This window comes from Astatotilapia calliptera, chromosome 20 (genome assembly GCF_900246225.1).
Source record: "Astatotilapia calliptera chromosome 20, fAstCal1.2, whole genome shotgun sequence".
NCBI classification, from domain to species: domain Eukaryota; kingdom Metazoa; phylum Chordata; class Actinopteri; order Cichliformes; family Cichlidae; genus Astatotilapia; species Astatotilapia calliptera.
The window spans coordinates 17499129-17523176 of record NC_039321.1 but is presented as its reverse complement, the minus strand read 5'-3'; the positions used below and the strand labels follow the sequence as shown (position 1 = coordinate 17523176).

At 39.9% G+C, this 24048-nt stretch overlaps 1 protein-coding gene across 2 annotated transcripts; it reads right to left on the bottom strand.

Moving 5' to 3' along the window:
• Positions 1-7488: 7488 nt before the first annotated feature.
• On the bottom strand, positions 7489-23988 carry LOC113013262 (interleukin-17 receptor D). 2 transcript variants are annotated; one of them, XM_026154007.1, is made up of 12 exons: positions 23626-23988; positions 20805-20889; positions 18064-18222; positions 17586-17704; positions 16309-16432; positions 16096-16134; positions 15855-16000; positions 15660-15734; positions 9597-9663; positions 8970-9113; positions 8650-8822; positions 7489-8487 (listed from the first exon to the last, which is right to left on the bottom strand). In XM_026154007.1, the coding sequence occupies exons 1-12, from the start codon at positions 23737-23739 to the stop codon at positions 7972-7974; spliced, it is 1761 nt and encodes a 586-aa protein (XP_026009792.1). In that variant the 5' UTR covers positions 23740-23988; the 3' UTR covers positions 7489-7971. The 2 variants fall into 2 exon arrangements, with proteins under 2 accessions (XP_026009792.1, XP_026009793.1); XM_026154008.1 differs by lacking the exon at positions 23626-23988 and having other exon boundaries at positions 8970-9117; positions 9598-9663; positions 20805-21200.
• Between the last annotated feature and the right edge of the window lie 60 nt (positions 23989-24048).

Sequence of the window (24048 nt, the reverse complement as noted above, 5' to 3'; positions counted from 1 at the left end):
CAGGAACGTAGCAAACGTAACAAAAATACACAGCCGGTGTTCTGGGAATCCATCCTACCTGACAAACCATCCTACCCGTTGTTCTGCACATGCGCACAACACGAAATTAAGTGGCGAACCGTCCTACCTTTATGAATATTAGCTAGAAGCATACTTTAACGGTTACAATTAAGTGGCAAATCATCCTACCTTTGTTAATAAGAGCTAGGAGAGCTGCTTTTGAGACACTAAGAACTCTGACTGTAAGCTTGACATAAGCTTCCTGCCCTTAGTCTCACTTCGTAGTACAATCCTGAGGTGATGGGAATGAGTCCGACTCCAAGAATCTGCTCAAACTGTAGCTGTAGTGTGAGGGACTTGCTGCCCAATCATGGTTTACAAACCCTAAAATAACATGAAAAATTCTTCTTCTTTTTTTAGGAATTTGAAAGTTTTGAAAACATGTGAACTTTATTGATTCACTGATTAATTTATGAGTGTGGAGTCTAAACTCAGACCCCGCCGACTCAGAGAGTTATTCCCGTGAATGAAAAAAGAAGGCAACAGCATTGATCGATTTACTTGCGCAAGGGAGGCCTCAGTCGCTATCTCAGAAACGCACTTCGAATCCCATCACGACTGACCCCTCTTCTGTCTCCGCTCGCTGCCTTTTATTGAAAAAAAACTGTCACAATAAACAATGGTTTACACAAGTACCTCCCCTCATAAACCCATGTGTGTGCATGACTTCCTGATCACAACTGTTTCTAACAACATCCTTGGTCATAAAGGGGGTAATCTCCCCCACACCCAATGTATGGCTCAATTCCTGTATTGGTTCACCATACACAACACAGTGAAGCCATAAAAAGGGCAGGAACCCCCCCTAGTGGTGCTCTATGTGAGTAAAATGACGCTGAGCAGTCTTGTTTTTGAATACCACGTTATTAAATGTGTCTGTTCTTCTTTGCAGCGTCACTGATAATTAGATAAGAGAAATCTGCATTAAACTGCACAAATTGTTGATGGAAGTTGTCCTTCCGTTTTTGGTTATGCCACTGCACCCAATGGTATCTTGATCCCACGGGCCCTGTTGAAACTGTCATTATATACCCCTGAATTAGAGGATGACTCTGCAGTATACTCACAGCTCACCTGGACCTGCATTTATGCCAAGTTGAATTAGTTACATCAGTCATTTTGGTCAATTATTTTGTGCCTATTTTAAAAATCACGCCTTTTAGGAGTAGTTACTGCCATGATAGCAACAAAATTCAAATATTTTTAGAAATCTGTTTTTAATAGTTTGATGTTGTGCTTCCATTGACCCATTGGTCAGATATTTATTTGCCTGCTTTAGTCTCTTATATGTGGGTGCACTTGATGTGTGTCTTTGTATAACTGGAGGGGACTTATTAACATGCACATAGTTGATCACCTCACTTGATTTGATGCCTTCATGGGCCTTAAGGTTTAAAGCTTCAGCTGAAACCGCTCACATTTTCTTCTTCTTTTGGCTGTTCCCTTTATGGGTCACCACAGAGGATTATTTCACCCTGTCCTCAACACCCTCTTCTGTCACACCAACCCTCTGCATGTCCTCCTTCGCTCCATCAGTCTTCTCCATTGTCCTCCTCTTTTCCTTACTTCGAGGCAGATCCATCTTCAGCATTCTTTATCCAACATGTCCAAATGATCTCAGCCTTGCCTCTCTGACTTTGTCTTCAAAGTGCTCAACCTGAGCTGTCCCTATGATAGACTCATTTCTAATCCTGTCCATTCTGATCACTTCCAGCAACCATCTTAACATCTCCAACCATCCCACCTTCAAGTCCTCTCAAAGGACACAACTGAATCAAGTAACTAATGCTTCCAGTGAAGAGCCACAGTGGGGAAATAATGGACCCCGAGGTGTCTGTGCTGCTGCACTGTGCACACTGGCAAGGGCTGCTCGGGTCTCAAGTACAAGTGGAACTTTCCGGGAGGGAAAAAGGCGCACAAAAGTGGCGCGCAGACGAAGGAAAACCCTGGAAAAATAATACTTTTACGTTTTGAAATCTACAAAGGTTTGCACTTTGAGAATCAACTTGTGAGAACTGCGAGTAATGCTCCTGTATGTGTGAAAAAAGCAGGCTCTCCAGGGCAGAAACAATGTTCCTATTTTTCTCCTCCTTCTCCCTGATGCTCTTCCACTTTAAGCTGGGTCCTTTTTATTCCTGTCTCTCTGTAAATAGTTATATTTTATATATTTATGTTTAATGTTTTTCTGTTTGAGAATTTTAATATTATTTCAAATTTTTGTAATGACTAATGTCTCAGTTCTATTACACAGCAAATATTGGCACACAGCTTGACATATGTAGAATTTATTTCATGTTATACTAATGGAAAAATATCCTACTATATAGGAACATAGTGAAGACCAATTATTTAAGAGAATAAAGAGAGGTTAGTTTATTTTGGAGGCAAGCTCCATTTATTAAGAATTTTTTTTTAAAAAGGCAGGAATGCTCTTTAGAGGTTTGTGGGTGGCTCAGAGCCGTTGTGGGGAAGTTACTGGGACTCCCACCCACTCCCATGACATGCTGGTCAGTCACAGGAGCTCGTTCAGTGAGAGACTGAGATTACCGAAAAGCACCACTGAACGACACAGGAAATCATTCCTGCCTGTGGCCATCTCCCTGTCAACGCATCCACTTAACACTGTTTGCTGCTACAACTACACATGTTCTTTTCAAATATTATTTATAAAGTGACTTATGTATGTATGTATGTATGTATATATATGTATATATTGTACTATTTTAGTTAGCGTATTGTCTGATCTGTCTTAATGTTGGTTTAAAATGGAGCACTGTAACAAAAAATAATTTCCCCCAGGGATCAATAAAGTATTCTGATTCTGATTCTGATTCTGATTGATTCAAATGGGCTATTCGTTTGGCTGCCAAGACACTGCTCCCTCCGTCGAGAAGTGGGCCATGGACTTCTCCCTCACCAGGACAGCCTCTCTGGAGGAGTTGTTGGCTGCTACACGACCCAGGCCTTTTTTGCCTTTTTTGAAAAATTAACCTGTGATAAGACACAGCATATCAAGATAGAATTGTTATTATCATATAACTAAAGAGGAACTGTTCACATTTTTATCTAGGTCTGAGTTTTAAGAAAGGCTGGTGACCCCTGCTATAGAGTCTGACAGCTGCAGGGAATATATACAAATATTCAACTGGTTCTATACCAGAATTAAACCAGGTCTAAATGCAAAAAAAAAAAAAAGGACCTTATAAGATAGACCTTGTGAGTATCACTGGAAATATTATAATCAGTTGTCTCCATACCACAGTTTACTATCAGTTAGGCAGTTGATGGCGGTAACCTCGGTCGATATATCCCGGCTCCCTGTCACGTAAAATTGGAAGAAGAAAAAAAAAGAGCCAGAATAAAACTTTCTACTACACGTTAGTACCATTCAAACAAAAAATAAAAAATGTTTAGTCAAATGAGAGCGCAGAGTGCAATAGTTTTAAGGCTGATTTACAGAAATTGCATTTTTTTCTAAACACAGGAGAAGTCCTCTCATTTCAATTGTGACATTTAAACTACAAAAAAATGAAGACAGTAATTTTTTTTATTGTTAAAAATCAGCACAGTTGGAAGTAAACTGTGTGTAGCAAACATTTGTTTGATGAGTTTGCTCACTTGATTTAAATGTCTGTGAAGGTTCTCAGTCATCCAGTTCATCGTAGTCTAAGGAGCTTGGAAAGAAAAGCATCTGGACTTCTTTGCTAGAAGACGTGGCGCCTCTCATCCGAGAAGCTTCTTCAGTTCTAGGGTCAGATGGTGGAGAGCCCCATGGTTCAAGCTTCCTCTTCAGTAACCATTAATAGGGACCAAAGATTTGTCACATTGTCCCCATAAACATGTTTTTATAGAAAATCATTGGCATGTGATACATATTAATTCACCAATATTTGATTCTTATAACCCGTAAAATAAAAAACATCTGTCATCTCATCACCAGCGTGCATGAGAATCTGACAAATATGCAATTAGTTTCATATTTATAAGCTATGCAGCAAAAGAAACTGGTATAATGGGAACTGTAGATCACTTGGCATGGTCAAAGGAAGGGACATGTCCCACATCCAAATATCCAGCGATATAATTGAATTGGTCCATATTTTCCCACCATAATTTTAATTTTGATTCTTCGAGTAAAAGATCGAAAAGCTAAACCCGTTAAAATAATAAGAAAAGAAAAAAACATCTGTCACGTCTCAATTTCACCCAGCGAGGCAAGAAAGACTGAAAGATCCTGACGTCTGATGTGAACAAAATATGGGCACAATGTGATTTGGCTGTGCCTTTACAGGAAGCTCTGTTTTAGCGGTCATTAGTGTATAGACAAGAATCGAATTGCATGCACTGCCGCTGGTCAGGAGAGTAGTACAGAGGGAAGAGGCAGCGCAAAAGGTAAAGAACGCATGTATGAGGCTGAAAGAAGTAATTTATTTTCAACGGCAAGAACCTGCTTAAAGTCACTTAAGCCAAGTTCACTCAATAACAATTGTCTGTAAAAAGACTAAAAAGATGGGTAAGGTTAACATTGACTCGAATGAGATTAAACAATGCTGCTGTATGTCCACCAGGAGAGACTGGACAGTATAGCTGTAAAACCAATATGCCAGCAGTTTATCTCAGTTAACAAGAGGAGCAGGCCTGTGTTTGGCTGCTTCACATAGTGGAGATTGAGTTGTTGTGTGGGACACCAGTAGTCCGTCTCTGTTGCTGTAACAGTAGTTCATGTTTAGAATAAAAAAAATCCCAGCTCACTGAGTTGATCGGGCCAATAGTGCCTAAAATGTTGCATAAAATTGCTGAGAGATCTTTTACTTTGTGGTAATCTTAGATGAGTAGTTTTATGGACAAAACCCACCAGGTCATTCAGTGTTCCCTTAGTGCTAATGTATAACAGATGTTGGTGTAACTGAAGTAATGTTGTTAAGTCTTTAAAGTCATAGTCTTTTATTGTCATGACTGTATTTGAAGCTATTTTTATGTTTGTATGATACCTGATTTATATGGAATATGATTGAAGTAAACTAAAGCCTAAAATACTTAGTCAGTCATTTGTTTAATAGTAATTTAACATTATATAATTCAAATGTAAAACTATGAATTGTAATTTTAAATGGTTTAAAAGCATGTAGAATAGCATATGTAGGAAAGTGTATTTCTCCTTTTATCAAGAAGCAAAGACAAAAAGGGGAAAAAAAGAAACAGGGACTGGTGGACCTAAATCTTCACCTCCAAGTCCGTTCACATACAAGAGGAAGAAACTACGCTGGCTTTGAACACACACCATTTATTTCCATAAAAAACACAGCCAGAATCACAAATACAAGTTAAAATCCCCCGTATACAATAAAAAAAAAAAAAGAGTTCTCAATGCGCTAAAAACCCTGCCGGCAGAAATAACTATACACTATTAAAACAAAGCTAAACGAATGTCTCCCATATGCTAAAATTCCCCTCCCACAGTCCCATAATCCCACAGTACAGCCACACGCGGGCGAATGTTCCTTATCTGACACAGGAGAGGAATTTCTCTTCCGGGATGGAAACCACGCCGGGCAGAAGAACAAGGAGGGGGCTCCTGTCGCAGACCTGTCTCCTCCTGACAGCACGTCGCCGCACAATCTCGCCCCACTCCACACCTGCACCTACCTCCCTCGTAGCACTGTCAGATGCAGGCAGAGGGGCATCCCTGCCCTGTTGTGAATTGCGGCCATCGCCACCCACTGTTGCTGTTCCTGCCGTTGGGACTGGATCACTGAACGATTCGTGGCACCCCACAGTCAGGCAGCAGTTCCTTCAACACACGTGTGGGCTTACACGTGTTCCTTTTTCTCCTGCTCACCTTTCATGCATCGCTTCTCTTGCTGCTGCTGCTCCTCCTCCTCCTCCTCCTTCTCCTTCTCCTCCTCCATTTTAATGGCGGTTGGCAAACAACCTTCTCTTGTCTCTGCGCTCACTATCCCCTTTAACAGGTCAGCCCGGCGGCTGATAGGGCATCTTAGTGAACGCCCCCACCTCACAGGTGCCTACAATTGTCTGCTTAGTCCACAGTGGATTAAAGGAATATGGTACAACAACACTAACACACATAATATAAATATGAGGATAAAACTATGCAATATAAATATCAATAAACAAACATGCAATATAAATATCACAATAAAATCATCTGTCTCAGCTGAACTATGGACACGCACACACATACACTTACACTGATAAGCACTCATACATCCCCCCTCCCCTTCCAATGCCTTTGATGCTTGTTCCCTCCTGGGAACACAAGGCGGGTCTGGGCCCGCGCTGGAGAGTCGGTACAGTGGCAGGATGGCTGCTGTGTTGCCTGGGATTACTCCTCATCCCTTACCCAACCCTGTTGCTGGTCACGTGCTCCATAATGTTGTACTGTGGACATTTCTGTGCTTTCTGTGCAGAGGAGTGTTTTTGTTTCCTGTTCTCATGCTGTCCTCTATAGCCCAGCATGAACAGAGGTCTCTTTTTTTCCTCTTGTACTTTCCCATTGTAGTGTATATTGCAGTGTTTTTTTCTGTAATGCAACCGTTCTCTGACTTGTATCCCCATGTGATGTCTGTGTACTGTGTGTAAGGTCGGGGGCGGGTTCATTCCACTGCCGGGCAACCTGCCACTGCTTGTGGCAAAAAAATTTGAACTTGAACTTGAACACACATTCACACACTGGTGATGGCAAGCTACAGTGTAGCCACAGCCGCCCTGGGGCGCACTGACGGAGGCGAATGGTGCCTTTCCAGATGTGTAAGGTGCCAATTCCATCTTCACCAATGCACCCCCATTGGTGCAAAAGAGATGCAAACTTTTGAACAAGCTGGATGTTCAGTCTCCTCTTTAATCCAGACAAAGCAGCGTCCATGTTTTCAAAAAGAATTTCAAATTTAAATTCGTCTGACCACAGAACAGTTTTCCACCTCGTCTCAGTCTATTTCAAATGAACTCTGGCCAAAATTAGACAACAGTGATCTGGATTATGTTCACATCTGGCTTCTTTTGTAAACTCATATCGTAAACTGTTGCCATTTAACCATATTAGTTGCAAATTGTTCCTCCAGCTGTTTCATTTTAGTGTCACTTGACTTTTCCAGCCTTTTGTTGACCTATTCCAACAAGTGAGCTGTTAGTTACGCTGCTGACATTTGGTAATAAACAGATAATCTTCAATTATGGTCTGTCTTGTAAAGTTTATATTCAGAAAAATGGAACAGTGATTGACGATATAAAATTTCCCCCTGTTTTTAATACAGTGTGTGTATGAGCCAATATTTAACCAAGACTGTTTCTGATCAAAGACAAGCTGAGGACTTACAGCACCAGCAAAATGTTAAAAAACAAACAAAAAACAAGTCGCAATAAAATGGCATTATTTGAAACTTTTTTATTTTATTAAAATTTTCGATGTAAATAAATTGTATTATTTTACACAAATATAATGTAATATACAAGACAAGACATTTATTCATATGTTTAAATGACATGAAGCTTTGATTTCCATTTGTACGCAGAGATGTACACAGACACGTGAAGCATGGCTGTAAATTTGCTTGTTTACAATATTTAAAATTCAACTTCAAAATAAACAGTCTTACAGAGTAAGCTTGATAATAAGATTAATAGCTGATGTATTCATGGAACCTATTACACAATACTGCAAGAAAATTGACTGAAAATATTTATTTGAGAAAATATCTTTTTGGCCAGGACACATAATACTGGGTGCATATTAAGTTGCATATTAAGGCATTGCAGAGGTCATAGTGTGTGCTGAGGCACAGGTGTAGATCCACTCCTCACGTTTGAGGTGTAAACTCACAGTTTCATTCAACTATCACATATCGAGCTGAGAACTATCATTAACTGAGGGTGTGTAAGTCCCTTCTTCACTATCTAGTCCCCTTCTTCCAGAGAGTGCTGTCCTTTTCCCTCCAATGCCATTCCAGCCTCATAGATAGCCCACTGCAGAGCAGCTCCAGCTGGCACCTTGGCAAAGCCTTTCTCTGAGATGTGGTCTATCTTAAGGTAAGCCCCAGGCCTGTGCAGGGCCACTCCATGGAGGTGGGAGAAGAGCAGTGGTAAGTCACTTGTCAGTACATAGTGAGAAATGAGCCTCAGTTCAGTGGGAATGTCTGTCTCCTCTGAGTACTCGAAAATGGCTGCCATGTATTTGGACAGGTCCTGGCCCCAGGCTTTGGCTCGGCCCACCTCTGCACCAATAAGTTGGATGATTGCATCAGAGCTGTAGGCCTGATCTTCATCACCATCATCATCCTCTGGCTTGGGTCTTTGGTTAAAGCCCCTAGAGCACATCACCAAGACAAAGTCACTTTCCCGGATCTGCCGGCAGTGCCAGGCCATGCTGCCTTCCTCAGCCACGCTCAGAGAGTCCCAAAGATCCAGACACACCTTTGAAGAAAAATAAGTGGGAAGACTTTGTTAATATAAACCGAATCCCATCTCTTTCTCTTATTAAATGCATCTCATACTAACGAACACTTTGGCAAAATGTTGCCAAAACTGCCCTTACAAAATGTGCTGCAAGTTAAGAGATAAAATGTAAAACTGTACCTGAGTGGCCATGTGCTGCTGTATGAAAACACCTAACTGCATGACAGCTTTGACATGAGCGGGGCCCTCATGGCTGCTGTAGCAAATCAGAAGACGAGGAGGGGTCAGCCTGTTTTTGCGCAGTGATACCAATTCTTCCTGATTCCCAACTTCCTCGTGTTTGTTGATGATATCTGATGATTAAAAAAACAAAACATTTTCATGTGCTGCTGGGGAAAGGAGCAGATGGATTAGAGATACTAAATGAAAATGTATAAACGTAATAACTGGCAGTGGTTCAAATACTGATTTTACATGACATGTCTGGGTTGTTTTTGCACCTAGTTGTATGTCAAATTTCTTCATCTGCAGCTTGGTCCTCCTCCTAATGACAATAGCCAGACAGCCTCCAAGTACGGCTACCGCGACCAGACTCAGAGGAAGGACAAAAGCCAAGGAGGGAGTGACAGAGCTTGGAGAGGCATCTTCGGATAACACCAAAGTTTGAATTATTTCTTGAGACAGTTTAGTGGATTATCCCACTGCTTTTCAAAGTATTAGAATAGTTAAAATAAAAAGACTTATTGCATTGGCCACAAGTGTGTATCAGTAACAAACAGACAGCGAAATACGTATAACAAGTATAACTAACAAAGTAGCATTAATGTGTTTCCTATTTTGCACAGAAGTCGGCGTCATCTACACAAGGGTGGAAATCTTGCGACCAAAACAATTAGGAGGGTTGCTTGCTGCCGCACCTTCACCTAGTGAAAGCCAGTAACTGCTTGCCATTGGGGAATACACATTTTTCATGTCCAGTGATAGTTCTTGAGAAATTTGTGCATGCATGCAAGAAACCTGCATATGGTTCAGGAGATATAACTTTACAACTAAAAGTACAGAAAGCTTTGTACACACTGTGACATAGTAATTGTGTGAATATGCAGCAACAAAACAGCTTTCCTTACCTTTCTGAGTGTGCACGACATGAACATTGAACATTTTCCTAACTGCATCCACTTCATTAGCTGCAATCTGTGGAAAAAAGTCAAATAGGTGAAGCATGAAAGTACATATCTGACTGAGCAAGTGAAGAGCAAGTGAACATTTTGTCCTCTAAGTTAATGTGTTAGGAGCAGGAAGATTAGGCAAGCCCAAGGATTTGAGCAACTTTGCCAAAACAATGTCAGACTCTGTAGTTTTCTCTGGTCCCCTCCCCAATCAGACCAGGAGTGACATGTTTAGCCGCATGTTCTCCTTAAATTGCTGGCTGTCTGAGTGGTGTCCCAGAAACGATGTGGGCTTCATAGATAATTGGCAAACCTTCTGGAGGAAACCTGGTCTTGTTAGGAGAGACGGCATCCATCCCACTTTGGATGGAGCAGCTCTCATTTCTAGAAATATGGACAAATTTATTAAACCCCCCAAAATATGACTATCCAGAGTTGGGACCAGGAAGCAGAGTTGCAGTCTTACACGCCTCTCTGCAGCTTCTCTCCTCCTGCTACCCCCCCCAAAAACCCATCTCCATAGAGACTGTGTCAGCTTCCAAAAAGACAAAAAACAAACTAAAAACCATCAACAAACAACTTAAACATAAACAATTACAAAGAAAGAACAATACAGTATCCACATCTGAACCAAAGAGTAAAACAGTGAAATGTGGATTATTAAATATTAGGTCTCTCTCCTCCAAGTCTCTGTTAGTACATGACTTAATAATTGATCAACAAATCGATTTACTCTGCCTTACAGAAACCTGGTTGCAGCAGGATGATTATGTTAGTTTAAATGAATCAACACCCCCGAGTCATTCTAACTACCAGAAATCTCGAAGCACAGGCCGAGGGGGCGGTGTGGCAGCAATTTTTCACACCAGCCTATTAATTAATGAAAGACCAAGACAGACTTTTAATTCATTTGAAAGCCTGATGCTTAGCCTCGTCCACCCCAGCTGTAAAACTCAGAAACCAGTCTTACTTGTTATCATCTATCGTCCACCTGGGCCTTACACAGAGTTTCTGTCTGATTTCTCAGACTTTATATCTAATTTAGTTCTGAGCTCAGATAAAATAATTATTGTGAGTGATTTTAACATCCATGTAGATGCTAAAAATGACAGCCTCGACATGGCATTTAATCTGTTATTAGACTCAATTGGTTTCTCTCAAAATGTAAAAGAACCCACCCACCACTTTAATCACACTCTAGATCTTGTTTTAACATATGGCATAGAAACTGAACATTTAACAGTGTTTCCTGAAAACCCTCTCCTGTCTGATCATTTCCTGATAACATTTACATTTACAATAATTGATTACACAGCGGTGGAGAGTAGACTTTATCAAAGTAGATGTCTTTCTGAAAGCGCTGTAACTAAGTTTAAGAATATAATCCACCCACTGTTATCATCTTCAATGCCCTGTACCAACATAGAGCAGAGCAGCTATCTGAACGCTACCCCAACAGAGGTCGATTATCTTGTTAATAATTTCACCTCCTCACTACGTACGACTCTGGATACTGTAGCTCCTGTGAAAACTAAGGCCTCTAATCAGAAGTAACTGACTCCATGGTATAATTCTCAAACACATAGTCTAAAGCAGATGACTCGTAATCTGGAGAGGAAATGGCGTGACACAAATCTAGAGGATCATCATTTAGCCTGGAGAAATAGTTTGCTGCTTTATAAGAAAGCCCTCCGCAAAGCCAGAACATCTTACTATTCATCACTGATTGAAGAAAATAAGAACAACCCCAGGTTTCTCTTCAGCACTGTAGCCAGGCTGACAAAAAGTCAGAGCTCTTTTGAGCCAACAATCCCTTTAACGTTAACTAGTAATGACTTCATGAACTTCTTCACAAATAAAATCTTTATCATTAGAGAAAAAATTACCAGTAATCATCCCACAGATGTAATATTATCTACAGCTACTCTTAGTACCATTGATGTTAAGTTAGACTCTTTTTCTCTAATTGATCTTTCTGAGTTAATTTCAATAATTACTTCCTCCAAACCTTCAACCTGTCTTTTAGACCCCATTCCTACAAAACTGCTCAAAGAAGTCCTGCAAAGAAGGCCTTCAAGCTAGCTGTAGTTAAACCTTTACTCAAAAAGCCATCTCTAGACCCAGCAGTCTTAGCTAATTATAGGCCAATCTCCAACCTTCCTTTCATATCAAAAATCCTTGAAAGAGTAGTTGTCAAACAGCTAACAGATCATCTGCAGAGGAATGGTTTATTTGAAGAGTTTCAGTCAGGTTTCAGAGCTCAGCACAGCACAGAAACAGCTTTAGTGAAGGTTACAAATGATCTTCTTATGGCCTCTGACAGTGGACTCATCTCTGTGCTTGTCCTGCTAGACCTTAGTGCAGCATTCGATACTGTCGACCATAATATCCTATTAGAGCGATTAGAACATGCTGTAGGTATTACAGGTACTGCGCTGCAGTGGTTTGTATCATATCTATCTAATAGACTCCAATTTGTTCATGTAAATGGAGAGTCCTCTTCACACACTGAGGTTAATTATGGAGTTCCACAGGGTTCAGTGCTAGGACCAATTCTGTTTACATTATACATGCTTCCCTTAGGCAGTATCATTAGAAGACATAGCATACATTTTCACTGCTATGCTGATGACACCCAGCTCTATCTATCTATGAAGCCAGATAACACACACCAATTAGTTAAACTGCAGGAATGTCTTAAAGACATAAAGACCTGGATGGCCGCTAACTTTCTGCTTCTTAATTCAGATAAAACTGAGGTTATTGTACTCGGCCCTGAAAAGCCTAGAAATATGGTATCTAACCAGATTCTTACTCTGGATGGCATTACCTTGTCCTCCAGTAATGCTGTGAGGAACCTTGGAGTCATTTTTGACCAGGACATGTCCTTCAATGCACATATTAAACAAATATGTAAGACTGCTTTCTTCCATTTGCGCAACATCTCTAAAGTTAGAAATATCCTGTCTCAGAGTGACGCTGAAAAACTAGTTCATGCATTTATTACTTCCAGGCTGGACTACTGTAATTCATTATTATCAGGATGTCCAAAAAACTCACTGAAAAGCCTTCAGCTAATCCAAAATGCTGCAGCAAGAGTGCTGACAGGGACTAGAAAGAGAGAGCATATTTCTCCTGTTTTGGCTTCCCTTCATTGGCTTCCTGTTAAATCCAGAATTGAATTCAAAATCCTGCTCCTCACATACAAGGTCTTAAATAATCAGGCCCCATCTTATCTTAATGACCTTGTAGTACCATATCACCCTATTAGAGCACTTCGCTCTCGCTCTGCAGGCCTACTTGTTGTTCCTAGAGTATTTAAAAGTAGAATGGGAGGGAGAGCCTTCAGTTTTCAGGCCTCTCTTCTGTGGAACCAACTTCCAGTTTGGATTCAGGAGACAGACACTATCTCTACTTTTAAGATTAGGCTTAAAACTTTCCTTTTTGCTAAAGCATATAGTTAGGGCTGGACCAGGTGACCCTGAATCCTCCCTTAGGCTACGTTCACACTGCAGGTCTTAATGCTCAATTCCGATTTTTTGATCAAATCCGATTTTTTTGTCTGCTCGTTCACACTACAAATAAAATGCGACAGCAAACGCTCTCTAGTGTGAACGCTCAAAGCGGCCCGCATGCGCAAAAGAAGATGTCACACACAACGCGCTCTGTTTAGACCCAGAGCAACAGTATTGTTTGACTGATGGCCCTTAATATAAAGACTTCGGTCTTCACGTTTCCCAATTTTTGCTTTAAGTTATTTTGTTATTTACATAATAATGTAAATAACCTAATAATGATCCTTATTGCTGTTTAAGAGAGGAGCGGTGCTTCAAAGGATAGCTGCAGATTTCTGTCAGAATCTGCAGATTACACAGTACAAATAAAATGTTCACGTTTCTCCAACATTATCTTCCCAACAGTTTCACTGATATCTACACGGGATGGCCAGAGAAGCGTTCGCGATGTCTTCTCTGGCGCTTCTCTGGCACTGATAATTGGCGTCTGTCTTGTGTCAGTGACGTAAAAGACGGATTTAATGCGACCTGACCGTTCAAACAGCAGTCGCTTTCTAAAACATCGGATATGTATCGGATTCAGTACCACATACGAAAGTGACCCAGATCGGATTTGAAAATATCGGATTTGCGCCGTTCACACTGTCATAGCATGATCGGATATGGGTCGCATAGGGTCAAAAAATCGGATTTGATGCGCTTTCGCCTGCAGTGTGAACGTAGCCTTAGTTATGCTGCAATAGACATAGGCTGCTGGGGATTCCCATGATGCATTGAGTTTTTCCTTTCCAGTCACCTTTCTCACTCACTATGTATTAACAGACCTCTCTGCATTGAATCATATCTGTTATTAACCTCTGTCTCTCTTCCACAGCATGTCTTTTATCCTGTCTTCCTTCTCTCACCCCAACTGGTCGCAGCAGATGGCCCCGCCCCTCCCTGAGCCTGGTTCTGCTGGCTAAACCCTTCTCTCAAGCTTCATGATGTAGTCTCCTGAAATGGTTTTCACCTCACAGCTGTGCCTCATCAGGGTTCATTTGTGGAATTTCTTGCCTGCTGGCAGCCCTATCTGACAACTGTTAGAATTTGTGTTATGGCAAGAACTAATCGGCTAAGTAAAGAGAAAGAACAGGCCGTCATTACTTTAAGAAATGAAGGTCAGTCAGTCCAGAAAATTGCAAAAACTTTGAATGTGTCCCCGAGTGCAGTCGCAAAACCCATCAAGCGTTACAATCAGTGATGGGAATGACGGCGTTACTTTTTTCAGTAACGAGTAATCTAACTAATTAGTATTTCTATCGTTACAACGGCGTTACTGTTACTAACAAGAAAATGCGGTGCGGTCGCGTTACTATTTTCCAACAAACAGACGGTTGAAGCTGTGTTCAGCTTACCGCACCTTGGGGTGAGATAGACTGCAGAGTGAAGGCAAAAGGGCCAACGAGTGCATCTCCGGGAACTCCTTCAAGACTCTTGGAAAACCATTTCAGGTGACTACCTCATGAAGCTAATCGAGGGGAATGCCAAGAGTGTGCAAAGTAATAAAGGGAGCCTATTTAAAAAAAAAACAAAACTAAAATCTAAAACATGTTTTGAGTTACTTCACACTTTTTTGTTTACTAAATGATTCCATATGTGTTCATTGATAGTTTTGATGTCTTCAGTGAGAATCTACAATGTAAATAGTCATTAAAATAAATAAAAACCATTAAATCAGAAGGTGTGTCCAAACTTTTGACTGGTAGTGTACCTAAGAATTATTGCAGAACATGTATATGCTTTCATAGAAACGGTGTTCCCTAATAGCTGTGGGGCTCTTTCAGCAGGATAATGCACCCTGCCACAAAGCAAAAATGCTTCAGGAATGGTTTAAGGAGCACAACAACAAGTTTGAGGTGTTGAACTGGCCTCTAAATACCCTAATCCAATCAAGCCATGCATGTGCTGGTTAAACAAGCCAGATACCAAAGCACACATTCAGGAGTGGTAATAAAGTCCATGCTTCGATGGGTCAGGGCTGTTTTGGCAGCAAAAGGAGATTAACACAATATTAGGCAGGTGGTCACAATGATATGTGTGATCTTCGTATATGCATTTCACAACCACTTATTTGCTAACTTTGATTGTGTGTGTGTGTGTGTGTGGGGGGGGGGGGGGGGGGGGTTGAGCTGTTGTATCAGACAAAGTTAGCTGTTTCTGGGAAAGAGAACAATGAAAGTGCACAAAAACAGGAAAGCTGCTGTCCATAAAAATTGAACGGTTAGTTAAAAGACAGTAAAAGAATATGAAAAGACCTACAATGTCATCACCTCACGCAATATGACTGATGAGCAAACTATTTTCTGATGAAATCCACACATGTGGTAAAAAGATTTGGGGGAAAAAGTCAATAAACACAAAGTCCATTCAAGTATTCAAGTTTATTCATCAACCAAGTCTTTTGGTGGAAAACAGTTATACTTATGTCCACATATACTATAAACAGTGTTAGTCATAATTCTTTTACCTCACAGGTGTAATTGGTTCCTTCTTGAAGGTCGCTCAGCTGATAGCTATGGTGAGTTTTATTTGTAGTCAGATCCTAAGATGATGAAATTAATGCTTGTTACATTTATAAAGAGAACCTAAATGATCAGAAATATCTAAAAAATAAATAAAAGGCACTGACTGAAACAAAGGTGCAGCACAGGAAATTACTTACCGGTATTATGTTGGTGTATTTTTTCCTGCCATTTATGTAACACAGCGAGAAGTAGCTTCTTATTCCCAGATTTGGAGGAGCCAAGTTAAAGGTCACAGTGATGGCACTGCCTTCCTGCTGAACCTCAATATGTTTAGGGTACCAGTCTGTAACCAGACCATAACATAATGTCATGAATAAAGCAGATCTTTGGAGAAAGACTGTCACAGACTGGACTTCACAGGAAAATAAGTTTTCTCACCATTTTTACACTGCTCAAAGCCATTCTTCTCTGCACATGCTGCAAGAACATGAAGCACATGTTACTCTAAATATTGATTTAATGCAGTGTTGACAGAATAGCAGAGCTGATTGGTGGCAAAATATGTAAATTTATGATAATGCTATTCACTGAAGTTGGACCAAAACTAAAAAGGCAGATTTAAATAATAAAGGTCACCAAACAGCATCTTACATCGTGTAGAGAAGATCTCACTGCGGTAGAACCTCTCCCACTCCTCAGGCACTGGCAGAGCCATGACAGTAACAGCATACTGGGATCCAAGGGAGAGGCCGGGGAACGGGTCTGACTTGTACACCTGCAGAATAGCATGGGCACATTATACACTTCATATATGGTTTGGGGCAGTGAACTGTGATCACAGACGATGGTTCCTGTGCTCCTGAGCTCATGCAGGGATTTCAATGACAGAATCGTGTCTGTTTTTAATGCAACGTCACCCAAGAGGGTCCATGAGGGTCCGGAAATTTCAGCCTTGTCCCCTACTTACTGAGATTTTTTCAGATTCTCAGAATCTTTAGATTAAATTGTGTACTGTAGATGAGATATTTAATCTTCTCAATTTAAAACTGAAACTATTCTGAAAGAGGAATTTGTAGATGCTGCCTTTTTCCAGATCAGTGAACTTCTGCTCATCTTTACTTCTGAGACACTTTGCCTCTCTAAGAACCTCTTTTTATACCCAATAATATTACTGACCTGTTGCCAGTTAACCTAATGTTCCTCCAACTGTTTACTCAGTTCAGATTTTTTATGTTTTTCCTTGTTTGCAAATCATTGCATTGTGTTTTTATTTAAATTTTAGGCAATATCGCACAGGGGAACTTTAGTGTGAAAGAGCGATTCTTCGTCAAGAAGAAGTAAAAAGAAGCTAGTTACATGTTGTTGTTACTGTCAGTAGTGTTGCTGCTTTTTCATTCTTTGAGACTTACCAGTTAAAAAAATTGAATGGAGCTATTCATTGTTGTGTCCATGTGGTTTGAATATATGTAAATAATTTAAGTCCACTGCGGACGAGCTTGTTAAAAAAAGGCTTCATCTATAAACAATAGTCTTCTATGTCCTGCCTCATATTTACAGCATTTGGATGATCTTTAGTATAAAATGTTAAACTGTTTCCTCCAAGGACATGTTGTCAGTTTTATGTTTGATCGTAATCTCATCCAGAACATTATTTTGTTTTATTCTGTATTCAGTGTTTTGCAGTTTTCACCCCAAAACTGAAAGATGCTGTTTAAGCTCTGGTTCAGGGGAATGTAACTGAGAAAAATTTAGAAACCACTTGTAACTCAAAACATTTGTAAATGGAAATATATCCACATGAAGCCAGTTATTGTCATAACTAGCTGTAACTTAAAACTTTAAAAGCTTGACGTTTTCTTTGTGTGGTCTAACACAATAAAAGGAAAAATAACACAGCCAAAGGCCAAAGCCAGCGGGGCTCTTCCTACCCGTTGAGCATGTGAAGTTGGGAGGGATAAGTTGCGGTGGAAGAGAAAGAGCTGACAGGCAACGCTAGTCCCTCCCAGAGCCTGGAGGGACACCTGAAAGCCACGAAGGAAGGCGATCCCTGCAGCAAACACAAAAGAAACAAAGAATTAGCAACAACCCTTCATCAAACTTGCACACTGTGTGTACGAGTGTTTACGTCTGAGAGTTTGTTCTTTCTTTTGTTTTTTTATCAGGCTCCGACGTTGTCATGTGTCAGTGCCTCAGTCACATAGTACAATAAGAAAAATAATTTTGGAGACATCTCGCATATGTCTCATAATTGAAGTCAGATGTCTTTTTTAACCTCTCATAATAATAAAGAAAAACAAATCATAGATATCCCACCACCAAGTGAAAAATTACTCTTTTCACTTAGAAACTTAGGATACGACATGATAAATGATAGGTATATATTCTCAATAAGCAAACAAATTTTACCATAGTAACTGGGTTTCCAGGAGACAATGATGGTGTCAGATTGGGAGTTTGAGTCATTTAAAAACTCAACCTTCACATCATTTGGTGCTTGGACGTAGTGTTGACAGATTTTAGGGTCTTCATTTCCCAGCAGCTCAAAACATGGCCATGGAATACAACCTGAAGAGGAATAATGAGGAAAATACTTCAATAATAGCTCTGAGAGGCTGCACTTGCTAATCCCAACATGCTAACACATTTAAATTAATATGGTTGGAATGCTAAGATGGTAATATTTGCACCACAAATAGTTACAGTTTGGGCTGATGGGAATGTTATTGTAAACAATGGTCATAAAGCTGACAGCGGTAATGAAAGGAAAAGACAGATAACACAATTCTCTGACCAATCCTCAGTTTTTCAAATATAATCTATCTGAACTGACCCAATCCAAATCTGGTTCAATGGAGAAATAGGATTGCAAGATCGGATAAGATCAGGTAATCCAAAATTATTATTTTTTAAAATCTGGATTAAACACATTTTAATAGGAAAATAATTTATTTGATCCAGAATATCAGGATTACCCGGATCCCAGCAGAGGGTTGAATTCAGTCTGATCACAAAGGAAAAATCAAAACTCAAAAAGCAATCAAACAAGAAAACTAGACGTGATAAACAGAGTTAAGAGCTGGCAAACTGGATTATTGCCTACTCTGTGTTAGGTATTTATGCAACAAAATATTGTTATGCACTTATTTCAGTCATTTTATGATGCACTGTATTTTATAGATACAATATAAACATTACGATCTTCAGTTTTTAATTAATTAAAGTGGTAAAGAGAGGAAATACAAGTAATCAATTATGAATGTTAAAGCTGATTGCAGTACATAACAGTTAAACCATTGCAAACTTAAATCTGTAGACATGCTCTTAATGATTTCTGCCATCAGCATGTTGTTGCTGTACAAAGAGCAATGTTCATGTTTTAAAACCTGCTTTGTCAACTACATGCATGAACCCTCTCTCCTTCATCACAGTGGGGATAATCTGAACAAGACTTGGTGTTATGGTGTTATGTTCACCATTTGCATTTGTTTCACATGTCACATTCAACATACATCACTCCTACATAACTTAACGGTCACCAAAATTTGGAACCACAACAAAATATCGTTCGACTAGCCGCTAAATTTGGAATGAAGAAAACTGAAAAATCCCTGACAAAAACAGCCTAAAAGGTGAGTTTTTGCTAGTGTAATTAATCAGTTATCTTTTATTTTATGTGAATTTTGGAACCCCCCTGAATCCCAGTTAATCCCAGTAATTTGATGAGCCGGATTTGATAATCCTCAAAAGTCTGTACCTTGATCAGCATACATTCATTCTTGTTTGAACTACTGGAACAAAATTGAGCGGTATTACTCGATCCATGGAAGGAAAAAAATGTATTACCAAACCCAGACAATTTTCATCTTTGGAACGACCGGGCAGTGGGGAACATGACTGTCTAAAGCAGATTTAATATTAGTCATGGTGTTAGCATCAATTAGACAAGCACTAGCTGTAGTAATCCTGATAAATGTACTGCAGTTTTAATACTTCTAGACATTATTTGACATGTACATGTGCAAATTCTACACGATGCCTGTTTATGGGATGAGTGCAATACAACTATGTTGTCTTTATTTTTGTATTTTTTTAAACCTTTTTTTGTGGATTCAGCTAAATAAAAGAGAACAAATTGTTGTTTTTGTGCCAAGCCGGTTGTAAAAAAAAACAAGGAAAAAAAGAAAGAAAAAAGATATATTTTAACACTGATTCTTTGCAAAATTCTCAGTAGCATGTAGCTACAACAATCACTCATCCATTGATTTAGGGGTCTTTTTTATGCTTGAATGATTCATAGGTCAGTGTGAAGTGGCTAAGCAAACAAAAAAGCATTCCTTGGGACTTGAGTGAAAATGAGTGTAAAAGCAGCCAAAAGAAAAACTTTGAAAAACCTCCAGAAAGAAACTATTTCTCAAAAGCACTTTTAAAAGCTAAAAGACCGATTAATCCTCTGGGGACCATGAATAACCAAATTACATGGAGATTTGCTGACAGCTAAGCAAAGTTTTGTGTTGACATGGATCTAGTTGGACCAACAGCTGCCAGTCATTACGTTATAAAAAACATATTGGCAGCAGTCAGCTGTAGTGCCTCAGCCTCCAAGTAGATGCACCTATGTTATGAATGTCAAAATACTGGGTTGCCTTATTCTTAAGTTATCGCATTCAGAAGGCTTGACCTCTAACCTGCTGGTCTGAAGCATTCAGCTATGTGCTAGTGCAGTGCCAAGAAGGAACTGGTGTTGAAACGGTGATGATCCTAGTGAAACAACCATTGATCTGAGAAGCGTTATGAGGTAATTAGTCTGTCATTCTACAGAGAGAAATATTATTTACAAATGGAAAACACTGAAGACAATGTTGAAAGGAGTGGACATCTCTGCCAATTCTGCAAAAGTTAGCATGTTAAATGTTGAAATTAATCACAGTACAATTAGAAAAAGATTGAGCACGGAAGGTGGAAGGGTCGGAAGTTTACCAGGAAAGAGAGAAAAAAATGATGGTTGAAGCAGATGCTGTGCAGAGATAATAATTACAAGGTGAACCACATTCTTAGCACTGTGGAAATAGGTGTGAACCAAGTTCATTCAAACCTCAAACTCAGATAGAGCTCAGATATTTGCAGTATGATGTTTGAACCTGACTTACTTCCAAACCTTTCCATGGATTTAAAGCCCAGAGCCTTTCTGACATCACTCCTTGTTATTCTGCAGTATTCACATGCTGGACCGCCCTGCATAGGAGAAAATAAAGAGGTCAAACTGTACACACTCATCTATATCTCTTTCGTAGTTTTGTGCACACAAGGTTCAATTTGACCTTCCCTTTAACTTTATAATGAAAAGCAGGACTGTGTACAATCCCTGTTCAGCTGCCAAAAGTGAGGAGGAGTAGGGAAGGGAAAAATGTGACTTAATAGCAGCAACAATTAAGTCACATTCCTGCTTCCCAACAATGAACTAATATCCTTTGGCAGTTTTGCTTTACTCTTCATAGAGCTTAAGTTTCAGTAAATTACATATCTGAAATGTATCTGTCCAACACTATGAAAGCCTTCCATGAGAGACAGTCTGAAAACGTTCAACTGTGCACTCTTCCAAAGTGTGTCTTTATCCTGTCTATCTCCCCTCACCCCCAACCGGTCGTGGCTAATGGCCACACTTCCTCTTAAAAGGAAGTTTTTCCTCCCCACTGTTGCCAAAGTGCTTGCTCATAGGGAGTCATGTGATTGTTGGGGTTTTCAGTGTTTTCTCTTTATTATTTTGGGGTCTTTACCTTACAATATAAAGCACCTTGAGGTAAGTGTGGTGTGATTTGGCGCTGTAAAAGTACAATTGAATTGAAAAGAATTGTATTGTAAGAATTGTAAGAATTGTATGTTCAGTTTGCCTGCCATAAAAAAAGGTAGTGCACCACTTCAGTTCAGTTCAGTTGAGTTCAAGTAACAATCATCAGAGGTGCTTTGATTTCCAAACATCTGCACATAGTTACCTATCACAGCTTAAACAGTGGATCAGCACTGACAACCCTTCATGGTAAGTTTGGAGAACCTTGTTGCTATATTACAAACAATATGGTTCTTGTTTTTGTAAGATTCTCCATGTAAAATCTGATTCCCATCTGTACAGTATGTGCTGCGGCTTGTTCTTGTGTTTAAACAGTGGATGCTTCTCAACATACTGTGTAGTGAAGGCACTGATCAGGGTTGACTCACTGTGCTCTGCTGTTGAGTGAACATTATCAATGAAGAGCAGGACAGTGCATTTCCCAAAGCATCGCTTTTACAGGGTGTTTGTGTAATTATAGTTAATGCTGCTTCACACTCAAAGCACGCTAAATTACAGAAGGACATATTTGACTTGTTGGAGCAGTGAAAGTGTGACTGGGTCACTGAATTTGTTATAGTTTCTCTGTAATAAAACAGCTGTTTACCTCCACCTTCTGTGAAAATGAAAGTCTGGTGTGCCCCTAGACAGATATAGCACTGGCTGTTGGTGTTTCTGTCATTAAGAAATTGTTTGATCACTTTCTTACACTGCTGACTTGCTCTACAGGTTTTAGAGATCATGACTAATAGGATGATAAAAGAGAAACCGTGTGTGCGGAAGGTTAGGTAGAAAGTCTGCGTAGCCTAAACCTTCGTTTTCTGGAGCAAACCAGCTGAGCAAACATGGAGGAAGTCTTAATCCATATAAAAAGCCCACACAAATTAAGTTTTGGAGAAAAATCAAAGTCTAATTTCTACAAGATGACTGAGTGCCCCACTTTTCATTAATCAAAATAAAATTGAAAGGAATACGTGAGCATGGCCCTTTGATTTAACCATCTCACTGTGGTATGGTAACCCAGGGGTAATATCTTTTCAAGTAAAAACACTGCATTACTGACAGCAAATCTGGCTCAAATAAAATCAACATTTTGGATAATCGCTCACGACTGGATCCATTTTAATGAGTTGCATCATAAATCTCTGTGGCACAAGCTCCAGTGAAAAGTCTCCAAATGCTCTCCTCCTTTGCTTTTTAAACTTTTTCACATTTAAAATCTCTCCATATGCGGGTGATGAATTTATCTTTGTGCCGGGAAATCATTACAACTCCCCCCTCCCCTCTTCTTCTTGTGACACCTAAAACTAAAGGTAACTGCTGCAGATTTCCTTCTCTGATAATAACAATCATAGGTTCATTATGCGAATACACACCACACAGTCATCACGGTATAATCTGTTTACAGCCAGTATGTGTAACTCCAGCCAACCTAAATAACGCAGTGAAAACATTCCGACATCCACCGAGAGTGTGGACAGATTGAAACTGTTGGAGCTTGTAGTGTGAGACGATAGCATGAGAAAATCCACTCAAGCCCCCCTCAATTTCTAACTTGATTTATGTTCAAGATTACAGGGTTACACACACACACACACACACATTAAAGGAACATAAGATTTGTTTCTTAGATGATAACAAATATAGGAAATCTTGTACACGTCATACTTTCCACTACAGAGAACAACATACCCACTGAAGGGGCGGGAAATAAAATGTGACACCTGGGATTTTAAACCATGCAGCAGTTTGACGGTTTAAAATGAATTTTTTTCCCTACTAAATTTGGATCTTATATTTGAAGAATTGAGGATGTCATTTTCTGTGTAACTCATCAGTTACGCAGCAGGAACTCAATCTGCAGGTTGTTTATTTGCTATTCTTTAGATTTATCTTGCGACCACTTAACGAAGACCTAAACTTTTCTTAAAACCAGGACAAACTGAATAATTCTCTTAAAAAAATGTGTTATGTGAATTATCTTTAGTCGGGAGTTTTTCTTACTTTTCAAACAAAGGCTGAGAGAACATCTGTCACAAAACAAAAAATAAAACATGATGCTGCATATTGTACGAATTATACAAAGTTACTGAATTAAGGTGAGTTAACAGTTGACTATGAAGGAGATACAACCTCCAGCTTACCTGCTGGATACAGTCCAGACTGCAGCTCTGAGGGGTGACAGGAGCAGCTGTGGCCTCAGCCTGACAGCAGAGCAGCTGACAAAGCGTCAAAAACAGGTACAAAAGCTTCCACATGCTTCTAGGGCCAGGACCTCATTGTCATGGCGAGCACTGGATCTCAAACTCTCACCGACACTCTGGCAGCTGAAGCACCTCCAAGTTGTGCTCGAGCATTAAGTGACAGCAACCTTGGAGAAGGAAGAAAGACGTGGAGGGGAGTGGTATCTTCAGGCTACACGGGAGGTGTGGCCTATAAACTCCCTGTACATGTTGGAACAGCTCTGCTGCCACAATAAGTTATTAGAGTGCAGAAAAAAACAAACATCTCATGGCAAGTCTATTAAACCTAAGTATCAGGTGAGGAAAAACAAGTCATTGCACAAA

Excerpts from the sequence above, each read along its gene's own strand:
- LOC113013262 (XM_026154007.1), bottom strand. The coding sequence starts at position 23,739 with ATGTGGAAGCTTTTGTACCTGTTTTTGACGCTTTGTCAGCTGCTCTGC. Across the intron at positions 16,001-16,095 it reads CTTTGAGCAGTGTAAAAATG|ACTGGTACCCTAAACATATT; the intron begins GTGAGAAAACTT and ends GTCTGGTTACAG. Across the intron at positions 15,735-15,854 it reads AATACACCAACATAATACCG|GATCTGACTACAAATAAAAC; the intron begins GTAAGTAATTTC and ends TCATCATCTTAG.